At 43.3% G+C, this 17,195-nt stretch overlaps 1 protein-coding gene across 1 annotated transcript in view; it reads right to left on the reverse strand.

The window, feature by feature from the left end:
- Nucleotides 1-16,993, reverse strand: part of PHC3 (polyhomeotic homolog 3) — a 132,229-nt gene extending 115,236 nt beyond the window's left edge. The window contains 4 exon segments of the mRNA XM_033958076.1: nucleotides 406-564; nucleotides 1,280-1,357; nucleotides 13,975-14,133; nucleotides 16,488-16,993. Of these exon segments, the coding sequence (XP_033813967.1) occupies nucleotides 406-564; nucleotides 1,280-1,357; nucleotides 13,975-14,133; nucleotides 16,488-16,628 (537 nt within the window). The 5' untranslated portion in view covers nucleotides 16,629-16,993.
- Between the last annotated feature and the right edge of the window lie 202 nt (nucleotides 16,994-17,195).

Below are 17,195 nucleotides of genomic sequence, written 5' to 3' on the forward strand. Positions count from 1 at the left end.
CACACTGCACATACTTTTATATGTGAGATAGTTTCAAAAATATTTTACAAATGTTAACTGGCTATATGTAAAAAAATATATATTTTATAAAATTTCCTTCACATGATTTTACGCCCCCATAGGCAGCAGACCTTGCCCCCATAATAGTACAAATTGAAATACCATTTTTCATATATACACACAATATAATCTTATTAACAACACATAATGGTTAACCACAAAATTAAACTACAGAATTATCTTTCTTCACACCTTAATGATCATTTTACTGTTTTATAACTATTCTGGTAACAAGGAGTATCTGTTTGAAAAAGAAAGCTGGAACTTATCACCACACCTAGAAAACTAAATCGACATGAATCATTTGCAAGAAAATCTTGGAAGGTTGAAAACTGATGATCTTACCATTTGGGCTCGAAGGTACATTTGGGCCTGGCTCGCGGTAAGTGTTGGGGATGTACTTCCCAGCAACATAGTCTGTTGGGTAATACTGCTACTGGTGGTGCTGGAGGCCTGGGATCGGCTCATTAACTGTGCAGGTGTAGGAGAAGTGGATAAATTAATCTAAAAAAGGACAAAAGAACACTTGGTCATCAAAACCAACCAACTACTATGAAAGCACAGGCCAGGTAATCTTCACGTCCATTGGCTATCCCACACTTTTAAGATGCCTTTGTGTGAAGAGGCCTGTCTAAGCATGAAATATGAGAAGAGTAAGGAGTGGCAGGGTGGTTAGAGTGCAAGACTGAAAACCAGAGAACATAGGATTCAAATTCTACTTCTCCCTTGTGCCCTTGGCCTCATGTACACATTTTGATTGTGAACTGTTTGTGAATCTTAACAATGTCTTGAACTAAAATGGAAAAGACTCTGAAAATGCAAAACATCTGCATACTTTTGGATGCTTCTATTAACAAAACGTTAACAATTCAATTCTCATTCCTGATGATAATTCCAAAAGATTAGAAAAGCCTCGTATACCACTGAGCAAAGAGAAAATATTTCTGAGAGGGTGCTGAAAAGTTCTCAGCCAAACCATGAAGGCTAGGCATGATTCTATAAAGGATGCCCTGTGGTTGATTGACAACCGTGTGGACCAGAACCTAAAAGTTAGGCACCGTTTATAGAATCAGACACTCAATGTGTTACCAATTTAAGAATGTGTTAAGCATATCTGCTAGTCATGATAAATCAGTTAATGCATGAACGATTCTGGGACTCTGTTTTGCTTGATACATACTCTCAGAGTCAGACAGCTAGAACTTTTGCATTTACTTACGGAGGTCTGTGACATGCTCGACTGCTGCGTGACACTCCTGGTTGGAGACGTTGACTGTCTTCCCCCTGACAAATTTGACTGTAAGGCAGAACCACATGTCAGATTGTTTCTTCAAATTCAAAAGAGACATTTACACCACCATAATATTTACATTGATTATAACAAGACTACAGTTGTTCTGAGAAACCAGATGTCCAATTTGTATTTTTTTTAATCCTGAATTTTCTTGAAATGTTCAATAAAAGAAAACATCCCAAAGATTATCATGAAGAGTAATCATAACTACCCCATGAATATGTTCATTAACAGCTATATATGGAGATGTGATCAGCCTTTGAATGTGGTGTCAGAGCTGGCTCTATTTCGAGGTGGGCTAGGTGCCTACCTGGAGCAACAGGCTTTGGGGTTGCATTGGAACTCTTCTCTAACCAAGCAGCTGGCAGTTATATCATTCAAACTCAGAACCTGCTCCCCTCCTTGGCCCCTTGTAAGCACTGCCCTCACACATTTCTGCCAGCAATAGGTCAAGATTTCCTTATTTAGAAGGATGCCACTTAGCAGTGGTAGTATGAGACAAATGCTAGGGTTCATGAGAGCCATTTTACTGCACAAAGCCTGACATGGAGGGAGACGGTTCCTTCTCCTGCTCAAACTGGGCTACCAGAGATCACCGTTAGGTAAGCCCTAAGGGTGGTAAGTGGTCAGGAAAGGAGGAAGAGTTTCCTTAGGAACATGCAGGTAGATTTGGCTTTGGGGAAGGATTAGATTAGGAGAGGGATATACCATCACAGCAGATTTCATTTTTAACTTAATTTGTGCATGGGTCCACACCATATTAGGTAACACTGCATGTAACATAATGCTGAGCTGTATCTGTCCTGTGCAGTAAATGCTAAGCAGATGCTGGACTCGCTTCCCACAATTCCTGTGCCAGCTTTTGCAGTTACACTCCCTCCTCCATATTTGCGGGTTTGGCACTCGCAACTTTGATTATTCGTGGTTTTTATCCCCCTACCAGACCTCACTTACAACTTATTTTTTAAAGCCTCCACCATTTACTTAGGGCCACTCTAACCCACCCCTGGCTCCCTCCCGCCTCCTGGACCCCGCCACAATGTACTTAGGGCCAGCTCTGACCCATCCCCGCCTCTCTGACTCCTCCACAACTTACTTTTTTAAGGCCTGGTGGTCTAGCAGTGAAGTGGGCAGGAGCAATCTTCCTATGTTCCTGCTCCATGCAGAGCCATGAACATAAATGGGAACTCACAGCAACCATTTATGTTTGAGGCTCTGAACGGGGCAGAAGTGTAGGAAGATCGCTCCTTCACCGCTAGACCACCAGGGTTTAAAAAGTAAGTTGTGGAGGGGTTTGGGAGGGAGGTGGAGTCAGAGTTGGCCCTAAAGTTATTTGTGAATTTTTCTTATTCACAGGCTGACTTTGGCCCTAACCCCCACAAATAGAGGGTGGAGTGTATTGCACAGTAACCCCCAAATTATGTACATGGCACACCTAGCCCATATGTGTGCACAACTTAATTGGCTTAATCAGCACCAATAATTGCCAATTAACACATTAATTGATGCTGATTGACATCAATTAGAAGTTAAACACACAACTTGGTAGATGCATTGCACAACGTATGGCCTGGGGTGGATTGTAAGCATATGACATAGGCGCAGGCATATAGGCCTGGTTTCAACTGACCTAAATGGCTGCACCTAAAAGTTATGTCATGCACTGGTGCTAAGCAAAACTTTTACAAAATTGTGCTTATCATCGTGCTAGTCAGCGCCAATTTGTCAGGCACCATCTATGGAATCAGACCCTAAGGGGCCGATTCTATAAACGGGCATCCTGATTGTAGGTGGCAGTAGGCGTTCTACCACCATCTGGCAGCCAATTAGAAAGTACATTTTTAGAAAAAACCCAGACAAGGAAGATCACCTAGATTGTAGGCATCTGTCATGGGTCTATAACGATACATAGGGACACTTAAGCCCGTCCAATGCAGGGTATAGGCGTGGTTTCGCCTAGAAGTGGCCTTAGGTGAGTTTAAGTGTCCCTATGCATCTCCTTAGAGCCATGACAAGATGCCTGAAATGTAAGCCAGCAAAATTCCGGCCTACATTTCAATCCTAAAAGTAGACACCGTTGCTGGCTCAGCTGATTGTAGCAAGGGAATCTCCAAGCAGCTGAGCTGGCAGGACTCCCCAAAACCCCCCACATTTGCAATCGGCAGGAGGGATGCCCACTCCCTCTTCCCTAGCTCCCCTGACATCCCCCCACATCCAGTCGGCAATAGGGATGCCCACTCCTTCCTGGCATTAAGTCCCCTTGATCCCCAAAACCCTGACACCCCACCACTTAAACCCCTAAAATCTCACCCGTTTCAACATGCCATCTTGACACCCCTTGAACCTTGAAGGCCAGCAAGAGGGCTGCTCACTTCCTCCTGTGCAACTCCCCTGACACCCCGTCCACAACCAATCAGCAGGAGGGATGCCCACTCCCTCCTGCTGCTGGGCCCCCTCAATTCCCTGAACCCGGACACCACCTGAACCCAACATCCTACCTGCTAACCCAACACCCCGACACCTCAACATCCCACCCCAACACTCCTCAAACCTCTTGTACCTTTGAAGGCTGGCAAGAGGGATGTCTATGCCCTCCTGCCTTGTCCAAAATGGTGAGCCTTCCCCTTCCCAGTGCATTCTGGGATGCACTAGGGAAGAACCCGATTGGCCCAGATACCTAAGGCCCCTCCCATAGGAAGGGCGTTAGGCCTTCTTCCTGGTGCCTTTGGTATTTAGACCAATCAGAATCTTAGGCCCTTCCCCAGTGCATCCCAGGATGCACCAGGAAGAGGAAGGCCCACCATTTTGGAAGAGGTGAGCCTGCCGGCAGGAGGGAATAGGTATCCCCCTTGCCGACCTTCTTCAAAAGTACAGGGGGATTGGGGAGTGTTGGGGCGAGGTGTCAGATGTGTCAGGTGGGATGTAAGGAGTTCAGGTGGTATCCAGGGAATCGAGGGGGCCTGGTAGCAGGAAGGAATGGGCATCCATCCTGCTGACTGGCTGTGGAGGGGGTGTCAGGGGAGTTAGGGAGGAGGGAGTGGGCATCGCTCCTGCCAATCATGAATGTGGGTGTAGGGCCTCTGCCACAGCTTATTGTGGCAGGGGTATCTTCCTCCTGATTAGCTGAGCCTTCAGGACTCCCTGAAGTTGTGGTTTCAGGGAGTCTTGTCAGCTCGGCAGATTGGGAATTCCCTTGCCACGATCAGCTGATGGCAAGGGATCCCTCAGCAAAGATAGGCAGCTGAGCCACCTATCTTTGTTATCAGGCAGACATGATTCTCTAAATTGTGCTAGTGACATGCGTGCAGGTTAAAGAATGGGGGTGGGGGTAAGGTATCTGTTCTTTAAGACAGATGCAATTCTGTTTAGGATGTCAGTGCGTGATGCTCAGCCTCTTCTTAGGCGGCCACCGAGACCAGCATTCTATACAGAATCAGCCCCCAAGTGTAACACTTTAGTGTACTTTAGGAAAACAGCCCTGAGGCTTGGGGGGGGGGGGGGTAGTGAGAATTGCTTTAAATATATTGAAGGGAGCATGTTTGAACATCCAAGATTTTTAGGTTAATAAATATTCTTTATCATGTTTTTTTGTGGATTGGCTGTCTTCTCTGACCATAACCTTTACAAGCTTCTCGATGTCCTAACAAAAATATAGTTTTTTTTTAATGGTACTATTATTTTACAGATAAAAAAAAAAGCAGTTAGATATTCCTTTTCTGGCTTCACCTTTATCAGTGCAGGATCTTCCTGGCCACCAATTCAGACCTGCCCTATTGTGAAACCTTGAAGTGGAGAATATTAATAGGAACTCAAAAATATAGGATAAAAAAAACAAGTCCCCACACTAATTTATTACCCCATGTCTTGTGTTATTATTACAACCTGTGCTCATGATTATTAGGGGGAGTGGCTGTAATCCAGATCAGTGGTTCCCAACCCTGTCCTGGAGACCATTCCGTACATCTACCACCCTTTCAGTAAAGAAATATTTTTCAATGTTTATCATCATCTACCCCAGTGGTTCCCAACCCTGACCTGGAGAACCACCAGGCCAATTGGGTTTTCAGATAGCCCTAATGAATATGCATGGAGCAGATTTGCATGCCTGTCACTTTCATTATATGCAAATCTCTCTCATGCATATTAATTAGGGCTAGCCTGAAAACCCGATTGGCCTGGGGGTCCTCCAGGACAGGGTTGGGAACTACTGATCTAGATTTTAGCACCCAAATCCACCTTTGATTAACAAATGAGCTTTGTAAAGAGTTAATTGTAATAAGCAAATTCTGGCATGATCTTCAATATATCAATAAATGCTCCAAAAGTTCATTTAAAAGAATGTATCCCATCACAGAGCTAAAATCAAAAATACTCTTCCAAGAATCCCTACATATCAACAGGAACTATAAGAACACCACAACTTAACTGATGTATTACAACACAACTGATTTCTTCGTTAATAGGTTGCAAGAATCCTTTTCAGGAAAAAGAACAGTTTGAAATATCAGTTACTCGTTTCAGTTTACTTCAACTTCTAGACATAACATTTAAGAATTGTACAGAATTGGGACAAAAAAGAGAGGTTATAAATCAAGTTAGATCCTCTTTGATCAAGTGTTTCTATTTCAGAAGCTGAAGGAAATTAAAGTAACAATTTCAGAGGAATAACATAGTACAATATATACTAACTAAAGCCAAGTGCAAAAATCAATATCAGACAGCTCTATCCCTAAACTCAGGCCAGGAGGACTTTTGGGCCCTAAAGAACACAGTAGATAGAGAGGATGGAGTGTTTCAAACTGTGGAGTTTACACCAGGCCAACGGATAAGAAAAGGTCACTGTGAGCAGATTCCATTATGAGTCTGAAGAATCCATTCTGATAGAGAACAAAGCTGAACCCTTTGCCTGTTTTGTTTGCAAAATACAATCAACTGCATACAGAAATTTAAGAATAAGGATCCTCTGTGGCAAGGGAATATGAAGGCTAAGGAATGGGTGGACCACACATCACCCTGCTGGACATGTAATGTGTGATTTTAACTGTTTGAGACTGCGAAATACTGTAGATGTTTGCAACAAATATCTGGCTAACAGTACCTTCGGTGCAGATATGGAGTGGAGAGGCATAGAATGACATGCAGAATAGCAAAACCCTGTTAACAATCATGTCTAGCCATGGAGAAACCTATTCCCATCAAATCAGTAGCAAAGCCAGATTTCAATAACTGGGTGAACTGGGTAGGCATGGCCCATGCATTTCCTTTCCACCTGCTATCCCCCCCCCCCCTTAAATGGTAAAAAGAAAAATAATACTTTGGCTGGCAGGGATCCCCCAACCCCACCAGCTGAAGTCAACCCTTCCTAGTTGTCTCAACCACAGCGGCTTCAGCAGCGTGCTTCGACCCACCAACACTGACAGACCCCCATGCATATTTGCCAGCATTGGCAGTTGGAAGCACAACGCTAACTGCCTTGGGGTTTTGACAGCTCAGAGGGGCTATGTAGAAGATTCTCCAGCTAGCAGGGCTTGGGGATCCCTGCCCAATACAACTCTTATTTGTTCTATTTTCGGTCCTAATTGCAGTTGCTTTCCGGCATTTGTGCTGTTTGTACAGCACCTTGATGCAACTGCTGAAGGAGGTATAGCAATACCAAATACACACAAACCTTTTGTGCTGCTGTGTGTGAGCCTCTGACCTCTGGCATAACGCATTGCCTTCTGTGAGGTCAGCAGCAGAAACAAACACGAGGAAGGAGCAGAAAGGACATTAAGAAAAAAAAAAGAAGCATGCAGACCACAAGAAGGAGACAGTGAAGTTCCAGGAAAGATCACCCGGTATACTCACTTCTGAAATGCAAAAAGCAACACTCTCCATAGGAGAGCCAAAGCAAAAACAGTGGAGGCAAAACCAACTTTGCATTCGTATACTTTTATTGAACAAACCTGACACAGCCTATGTTTGGTCAAAAGACCTGCCTCAGGGTTCTGAATGCAGAAATATCAATATGTAATGGAAATGTATTTATCAAGCCCCTTATTTGCTATGATTTCCTTGCAAGTGTGTAACTAATATTCGTGATCATGCTCATTTTCTATGAAACAGCTGTTAAATTGTCTAAATGGTAAGAATATAATGGCTAACTTTCCTGTAAGGAAGATGAAGAATTCCCTGGTTCCTCTATCTTAATATTTGCCCTAGGTAGGCCAGTACTACCTTTCAAATTATATTTCTTCCTTGGATTCTCCTCTTCTTTTTCAGGTCTCATGTGAGCTTTAAGGGTTATTATCTATTGTTTGCTTAAGCTTTTTTAAATTGTATGTAATAAGAGCTGTACTAAATAGCATACTTTATTATTTGGTCAAATATAAATAATGAAAAATATTATTCAACCGAATAGTAGGCATTGAGCTTTAACATAACAAATAATAAAAGAAGCAACATGAAATCAGAGATCAAGTGTTTTTCAGTACGATTTAGCACAGTAGAGACCCAATTTATACTAATTAAATAATTGCTATTTGGCCAAATATGAATAATGTATTCAGGGCCAAACTGAACTGAACACAAATACAGTCCTAGTATCTAGCATTTGATGTTTCTATCCTTTATGCTCTGCTTTTCCTTTTTCAAGTCTTCTTGATTATGTAATAAAAAAAAAAAGACAGCTTGCCCAAATCGTATTTCAGGAAATTATTCTCTGCAGATCTAGTAGATAAAAAGATAACTGAACCATTGTTCTCACATCAGGGGAAGTTAGACACAAGCAGTGAGCACACTGTTAGGAACCTAGGAACAAATGAACCAGAGCAAAAGCAAATATCAACTACATGAAAAGATTTGGGCTGCAGAAATGAAAGGGTAATTCATCAGCTGGAACCATCCATGAAACAGGATTCTTTTGACACTAACCTACAGTAATAGCCACACAGAACTTTATAGATCTAGAGCTGCAAGTTAGTCACAGTTAACCCTGCGATTAATGCATTATTTTTTGGAAAGAGAAAGTATGACCTCTCCTCCCTTGTAACAAAAAAAATAAACAAACCCCAAAACTGTTGTAACTTCACTGGAAATGTCCAGTTAGCTCTTTTGTAATCCGCCTTGAACTGCAAGGTATAGGCGGAATAGAAGTCCCTAATGTAATGTTTCCCCATTGCTGAGAAAACTCGATTGGCTTCCGGTCCATCATAGGATACAGTTCAAGTGTGTGTGTGTGGATTTCAAACTCCTTTATGGAATATTTGACTCTTTTGATTCCCCTTAGTGGGAATTCATTTAGATCCTGCTATTCAACAATTCACACATTAGCATTTCCTTCTCTGAAAGGTATTAAATGCACTGGGAAGCTTAGTAAATCTCTTACTTTTAAATTGGTGAGAATTTGGAATGGACTTCCAGATTCTCTAAGACTGGTAGATCAATTATTTCAATTTCAAAAAAGTTTAAATCCTAGTTGTTTTCACAATAGTTAATTTAATTTTTAGCTGTCGTATAGTAATTTTAAGCAATTCAACATACTTTTTTCTAACTTTTTCCATCCATCTAATCTAACCAATTTCTGTTTTTATCCCACAATTTTTACTTGTTATATTTCATTTTTTAACGAACTGTAAACCGAGTCAAGCTCCTTAGGGAGTAGATTCGGTATATAAAATGAAGATTAGATTAGATTATTTGTATATTGCTGTGTCTCCTGTTTCCTCCAAGCACCTCTTCTGCTCTCTTCCACATTCAATCCCTGTCCTTGATGTGATCAGGCATCTTTCACCCTGCCTGTTGGGTCTACCTTTGACATGCAGCTCCTGATTGGATAAGGCCCGACTTTGTGCAGGAAGAGGCGGTCGGAGCAAACCACGAGTGATTTCCTGCACTCGCAGCGCTCCGGCTGCTCTCTTTAGGCTCCCCCATGAAAAACCATATTTGTGGTTTCCCACGCGAAACTCGGGAGAGCACTGTATAAGAAAACCAGTGTCTCCACCAAAGCTAAACAGAACATATAAGAATAGCACTAAGAAGCACTTTACTACTAACATGCACCAAACAGTTTAAAATGGTATACCACAGGAGATGCTCAGTTATCCTCTGGTAACTGTCAAATTTGCACACCCAAACGTTAAAAAATATATTTTTGCATGTCAGGGGTGGAGAACAGGCGTTCCTGCATTAACCCGTTAGCGTACAGATACCACATGAGCCTTTACCACCTGCAAAATTGGAGGTGGTAAATGCACACGTGGCAATTTCCCAAGAATGGCTTGCACTAAGGTTTCCATTAGCATGCAGCCATTAATGCAAAAAAAATATAAAAAGGGACAACTGGCCTTAGTGTGCAGGGAAAAGCTATATGTGAGTGCACTAAAGGCCACTTTTTTTTACCATGGCTTAGTAAAAAGGTCCCCCAGGTACGCGACAGGGGATTACATTTAAAGTCTTTAAGGAACTTTATTACTACTACTATTATTATTTTTAGAGCACTACCAGACATACACAGTGCTGTGCAATCACAAAGGAGACAGTCCCTGCTTGAATGAGCTTACAATCTAAACAATCAAGACAGACAAGCAGGATGTCAGATTAGGGGTTACAGTTAGAGGAGATGGTTAAACTGCTGGCTAGGATGGTGAGCAGAGGGTAGTAGGGTTACGAGTTGAAGGCGCTCGCAAAAAGGTGTTTTTCAGCCCACTTTTGAACAAGGGAAGGGGCATGGCGGACGGACTCAGGTGGGTTATTCCAGGCATAAGGGGTGGCGAGGTGAAAGGAACAATCAGGAATTGGAAGTAGAGAAGGGTACTGATAAAAGCAATTTGTCAGAGGAACGGAGTTCTCAGGGAGACAGCAGAGGAGCGATACTGAAGGGCTGCAGAATGAACACACTTGTAGTTTAGAAATGGGAGTTTGAAATGTATGAAAAGGCGTATATGGAACCAGTGAGATGATCTGAGGAAAGTGGTGAGGCAGGTGTAGAGGATGGCAGAAAAGTCGTGCAGCAGTTTTTTCTACAGAATGCAGGGAGGAAGAGGCAGTTCAGCGGGAGACCTGTTAGAAGTAGACTGCAGTAGTCTAAGCGTGAGGCTACAAGAGTGTGGACAAGGGTCAAACTTTGGTGATACAGAGATAGAAGCCACAGGCTTTAGCAGTCTGTTGGATGTGGGTAGAAAATAATAGGTCAGAGTCAAAGATGACTCCAAGGTAACGAGTGGAGGAGAGATGGAGAATGGAAGGAGAGGAGCAGAGGGTTTAGGAGGATGAGGAGCAGTTCAGTCATGGACATGTTTAGTTTCAGGTGGCATTCAGGCAGCAATTATCAGCCAGGTAGGCTGAGACTTTTTCTTGGATTTTAGGTGAAATCTTGGGTGTAGAGAGGTAGATCTGAGAATCATCAACGTATAGGTGATACTGGAAGTCATGAGAGGAGATCAGGGCACTGAGAGAAGAGGTCCTATGATAGAGTCCTGGGGTATGCCAACCGCTAGCGGAATAGCAGCAAATGAGGACCACCAACACATACACTAAAGGTTTAAAAGGATAGGAAGGAGGCAAACCAGGAGAGGACAGATTCATGGAATCTAAGTGAGAACAACTATCAAGGAATAAGCAGTGATTTAACAGTATCAAAAGCAGCAGACATGTCAAGAAGGATGAGGACAGAGTAAAAGCCTTTAGAAGAGGTCACTGAAGACTTTGGTAAGGGCAATCTCTGTGGAGTGTAGGGGGCAAGAGCCAGATTGTAGAGAATCAAGAGTCTGTCGAGATGAAGTCAAGGCAGCATTACAGGGCAGCAAACTCGAGTAGCCTGGATAGGAACAGAAGGAGGAAGACAGGGCGATAGTTGGAGGCATCAGGAACAGATGCAGTGGAAATGGATAGGTTGAGGATACAACAGATAGCAGATGGAGTCAAGAAGATATAGTAGGCTTGGCTAAGGGACAGAAGTTGCGTGGTTTCTACCTTTCTGATTTCAGAGAAGGAAAAAAAAAAAAAGTCAGCGAGAGTTCAAGGACAGTCGAGAGGATGGGACCAGGCAAGTGGAGGTGGATCAGGAGAGGAAGGATGTGAGGGTTCCTCCCGAGTTGTTTGGGTAAAGGAAGAAGGGATGGTGGGAGTTTAAAGGTCAGGAGAAAGGGGAGAAAGATGTGGCTTTGCAGCAAATTCAAAGGCGATCTTGTGAACTTTGTTATCGAATAATTCAGCCATTGTTTGGGGAGAAAAGGAAGGGTTGGAGGAGGAGGCGCTTTGAGGGAGTTCAGCGTGGCAGACATGGCAGGAATTGGAAGAAAGAGTTAGTTAAATGGATGTAGTAGTTTTGCTTGGCCAGTGTGAGAGCAGAATTAAAGGTCAGCATGAATTTAAAGTGAAGGAAGTCAACCTGTGTGCAAGATTTAAGCCAAAGGCTTAAATTATCAGAATGTTCCTCCACACTAGACCAAATTCTTGGAGTAAGGCAGCCTGCATAAGCTAGCAGGATGGTTAATTCTGACAACCACTGCAAATTTACTAGCAGGTTTTGCCAAAGGCATCGTGATCACACCTTTCAGATGAGCTGATGGTGTTGCCAAAGCTTTCAAATAAAGAGCAACCCATGAAAGCTATGACTCGAGCAGAGAGAAAGGTGGTTGGCAGCACTAACCTTTGTGAAGCAGCAGCTATAAATGCCTTGATATCTCATTAATCTAGAGTTCATCTGTTAAGTTCAAGTGGGGCCAGAAGTAATAGTTAAGGTCAGTTCTTAAGCTAGAATAAGAACCAGTTACTCAAGAAGCAACACTTACTACAAATACTAAACTAGGCAGACCCAGATTGGAAACATTCTGAAATTAATAGTTTCCTGAATAGAGAAATCTCAAAATAATTAATTTCCAAAAACTGAGTTTTAAACCACTTAAAATGTTCAAGAAATATTTGTCTGAGGTTTTACAAATATCTAGTGAGCCCTCGCCTCCAATCAATAAAACATTTTACAAATGCAGCTTATAGAAAAAGCTTTGGAGAAAAAAAAGTCAAAATTTCCCTTCCCTAAATAAATACATCCACCCACCAACAAATGTTATCCTATGGAAACCTAACTGTTATTATGTTCCCCACCAGAAGTTTTATGGGTGGCGTCGGGGCTGTATGTATGGGCATGTTGAATTGTCACATATGGTATGAGCAGGTAAAGATGTATGTAAGAGTGTTAGTAGGAGGCCCACTCTGCATTCTCCAGAAACTTTTCCTCCTTGTTCTCATGGCAACTATGTCATACTCTCTTTCCTGCCCTCTGTCCCCAGGATTTCTTGTAGTGTACTTCCTCTTCACCAAGCCCCTACACTGTTGGGATGTGAGCTCCTTGCTTGCCACACCAATCACTATCATGCACTCTGCAGTCATTGGAGCTGGTGGGGTCTTGGCACCTTTGAGCCAAATCACCAGCTGTGATCTGCCTATGCTGTTGGAGCCCAGTGTCCATGATGGTGCCCTAATTATCATAGTATCTCTGTCCCGCCCAAGGGGCCTGATCTCTCTGCTGGCTGGCATCACGTCATCTGTCAGGACCTGGGCTCCCCAATAACCACACCACTCATGCTTGGAAGGCCACTGCCATTTTATTTCTGTCCAGCGGGATGTGGCCTCTCAGCCATTCCTGCTGGTCAGCATTGTTGCCACCCCTCAAGTCACCCAATGCGGCTTTCTCCTTGACCAGCAGATACCACATAGTGCTCTGCATTTCATGTTGTCCTCCTACACATACGCACAAGGGCACCTGCAACAAATAAACATGATAATCAGAAATCCAATCAGCTTTTATATATTAGTGGTGACTGGAAGGGAACATTTTAAAGTTTAGCAACACGATTTTGAAATTTTTGTTTAAAAATTGGCAAAAATTCTTTAGAGGTATGGCAGAGGTTTTTTTTTTCCTTGGAAAAAGGCATATGAATTACAGAAGCAACCATGTTTTAATGGACAGTACATTAAAGATGTAAGCATGAACAAGGACAATCCATCAAAAACAATATTGACGATCCAAAATGGTTTAAAGCAAGAAAATAAATTAAAACTAATTCTGCCTGGATCTCCTAGTGCTTTTTAGTTTTGACTTTATTTAAATCACTTTAGTCTGCTCAGATTGAGGTCATTTTCAACAGGTTAAGTGCCTGATCCATATTCCACCTTTTCAGAATTTGTACCCCACTGGTAGTCACCCAATCCTTTATACACCTAGAAAAACTAACTATGAATCAATGTTATAGAACTTTCAGACCATGCGAAGAAAAATTAGTAAGAGACCCAAATGGATCAAAGACAGAACAAATATGATAACCACCATAAGAATACATAAAAAATAAGACTAAAATTCTCATTTCCATATTGAGCTCTGTATAACGTATGTCTGAATAAAACTGCCCAGCTTCAGTTTTGTTCTCTTTCATGTTTTCATCTTTGTTAATGTACTGTGCATTCAAAAATGGTTGCTTCTGTAATTGATATGCCTTGTTCCAATGAAAAAAAAAAAAAAACAAACAAACATCTGCAAAGCATTATTTGGAATTTTATGGGACTTCCAAACAGGCTTAACTGATACTCAGAACTGGTTCACAAGTGTAAAGACAGAGATCTTCACCTCTTTTCAGTCTTACCTGCTGAACAGTGGCCAGACTCTGAAGCTGTGTGCTACTTAAGTGCTGCTGCTGGAGGGATGCTGTCTGCAGCATTAGATGCTGCTGCTGGGCTGCATACATCTGCTGCAGGTACTGAGCAGCTGAACTTGAAGGACGATGCAGAGCCTGTTGGATTACCTGTGGCAAATTAACTGTGTATTAACTCAATCAGTCCAGGAGTGAAAACTCAGCTTAAGTCACAGAAAACCAATTAACTTAAATTATACTTTGTGATCACCAACTCGCTTTTTTTTTGTAATTTATTTTGTGCTTTGAATTTATATTTTACTTATTTAATTTTACTTTGTCATATTGTTTCATGACCAGTTTTTATTTGTAAACCATGCTAATGAGCCTGGCTGGAAGGCAGTTAAACAAATTCAATAAATAAATAACTGTAAGAGCTGAATTAAAGGATTCATTCAGCCTGGCTATCCATCATATTTCTTACTCTTCCCTAAACACACAGTACTCCTCAGGCCATTCTGCACTACTGCACAATGTAGAATTTGCACAGAATTTCACACCTCCACAGAGTGCAAAGAATTCTGCCTTTCCCATGCAGAATTCTGTACAGTCTGCTTTCGGGCTGCCTCCCTCCCTCCTTGCACACCCACCACTCCAGCACAATAAGAAAAACTGCAAAGCCACAGGTTAAACTGCTTTCTCCTCTGTCACCTTGGACCCTGGCAGTTACTTTAAGCTGTGCAGCTTTATGGAAACTTGTACAGTTCAAAGGAACAGTCGGGCCCAGCAGAAAGCAGTTTTATGTGCAGCTATACAGCTCATCTTCTTAATGCGCAGGAACAGGGAGTGGGCAGGGAGGGAGGGGAGGAAGGAAGCCTGGAAAAAACAGATGGGGGAGCTGAAAAAAATGTGAATTGTGTGTATGCGCCCGGGGGTGCTGGAATAAAGGGGGAATGTGGAGGGGGGGGGAGAAAAAAGGTAGACGGAGTGTGAGGAGGCTGGAAAAAGGTGACTGAAGGGCGAGGGTGTGTGTAAGCGCCATGGGAATGAGGTACAGGTTTACAGGAAGGTACATGAGAAACTGTTGTGGTGGTGGTGGGTATTTCATGACTGGAAGGGGGAAGATGCCAACTCTTATAATGGTGAAATTCTGGACAAAAATGTGCAAATAAAGTGTACACAATTTTCAATTTTTGTGCAGAATTTCCCCAGGTGTGACACAGTTATAATTGCACTACAGAGATGACAACCAGTGAAAAACAGACTTAGTTGAGAAAGTATGGGTGATCCAGTGGTTAGAATAAGATTAAGAAGCAAGAAACTTTAGTCCAAATCCCACGTCCACCACCCATTCTGACCTTGGACAACTCAGTTTTTACCAGATATACATTTCTGTGTCTATGAGAGAAATGCTGGTTAAGTTCTTTATTACCCATTGAATCATGTTCCGAATTAGCTTCTAAGCTTTTGCTGAAGGGGCTTATTGCACCTGTATGTAATTTGTTCTAAAGAGTTGCGCCTTAGAGTACTACAATGTTAAATGCTAAAATAAGGTTAACTAATTGTTTTGTCTCCAAGACAGTGCTTCTTACCCCTGTCCTCAGGTCACACCTAGCTAGTCAGGGTTTCAGGATATCCACAATGAATATACATGAGATAATTTGTATATTAAGGAAGCAGTGTATGTAAATCCATTTCATACATCAGTGTATCGCATGGGATGGGATGCTGGCGAGAAGGAGCACAGATGCCAGCTATCTACTTATAGGATGTGCCTCTCACGATAAGAGGCATGTCCTGTAGGCAGTCAGCCTGTGCCTCTCCTATTTCAGCACCCTCCTGGCATAGTGATAGCAGGCTCACGGCCCCAACTGCAGGGCCTCTGCACATGCGTGGACGTCAATGTGATGATGCCACACATGCATGTAACATCATCACATCGACATCTGCGCATTTCTGGATGCCCTACAGACGCGGCCCCAAGTTTAATGTGCCATGACTACAAAAGGTTTGCAGCACACACTGTCATACATATTCATTTTGGATACCCTGAAAGCCCAACTTGCTGGATAAGCCACATGAACAGGATTGAGAACTAGCCTACTTTATATACAAACTAGTCTGTGTCACATCTTGCTCTGAGCACTATATCAACGAGAATTGTATAGAGAACTTGATCAATGTACACATTTCTCATTCTTTTTACCGTGTATGTTGCTCATCGGGCCTTTGTTAAATAAGCTGGGGCCCAAGCAGAATTTTGGCAGCCCCTAAGCTTACCAGGAACCTGCAATTTCTGCTTCAGGCAGACATAAGGACCCCTGTGACATAGAGCCCAGGGCAACTGCCCTGCTTGCACCTCCTTAACTCCAATTCTTGCTGTTTGACAATGATCTCAATGTCATGCTGACATGTCACACACACAAAAGCATCTTAAGACGTGTAGAACCTACTAAGCTCAACCTCTTACTCTTTCTTCGATAAAGCCACTTTGCTAAATGTGGGTTTTGCTGCCGCCGCCCTACCTGCACCGCATGGCGGTCGCCGCCACTATAGACAGAAATCTGGGGAGGCTGAGTCCGAGGAGACGAAGAGGTGGCCGATGTTGTAACGCTGCTCGCGGTACTGGACGGCGAGGGTGCAGTCGTGCTCTGCTCGTTCTCCATCCTGCTACTGTGTTCTTTCAGCCTAATAAACTACATGGCATAAAAGCAGCCAAAAGCGACCACTTTGCGTGCAACTAGGTTGTCAGGTTTACTGGCCAATTCCGAAAAGGCTCCAGATTTGCCCCCACCGCCCGGGACTCGCTCAGCCCTAGGACGCATCCCACGAAGTCGTCCTCTTTCTGTCAAGGAGACGCTGCTGCTGCACCACGAGAGAAAGCGTTTACAAACTACGCAAGACCAGCCCGCCACGAGAGCCACCCCGGGCTGCCATCTTCCCCCTTCCAGCGCCTCGGAAAACTCATGCCTGAGGTCGCCCGCCACCGGCCCCGCCGTTTGCCTCCCTCCAGCGCCCCGCCCCGCTTTGACGCAACTTCTTTTCGTCTTGCCGGAAACAGGAAATTGCGTCAGAGGTGGGCGGGCGTAGCCTTGCACGGATCGACGGCGGGGCGCGGTGACGTACGAGTTGTGGAGGGTCTACCTAACTTTCCACCCGGTTAGGGGACTTCGGGCCTGGGTCGAGCTCATTGCGTGGGGGCCTCCGAGAGGTGCCTGGCGGAAGAAAGCCGG

The sequence above is a fragment of the Geotrypetes seraphini genome, chromosome 9 (assembly GCF_902459505.1).
Source record: "Geotrypetes seraphini chromosome 9, aGeoSer1.1, whole genome shotgun sequence".
In the NCBI taxonomy this organism is placed as follows: Eukaryota; Metazoa; Chordata; class Amphibia; order Gymnophiona; family Dermophiidae; genus Geotrypetes; species Geotrypetes seraphini.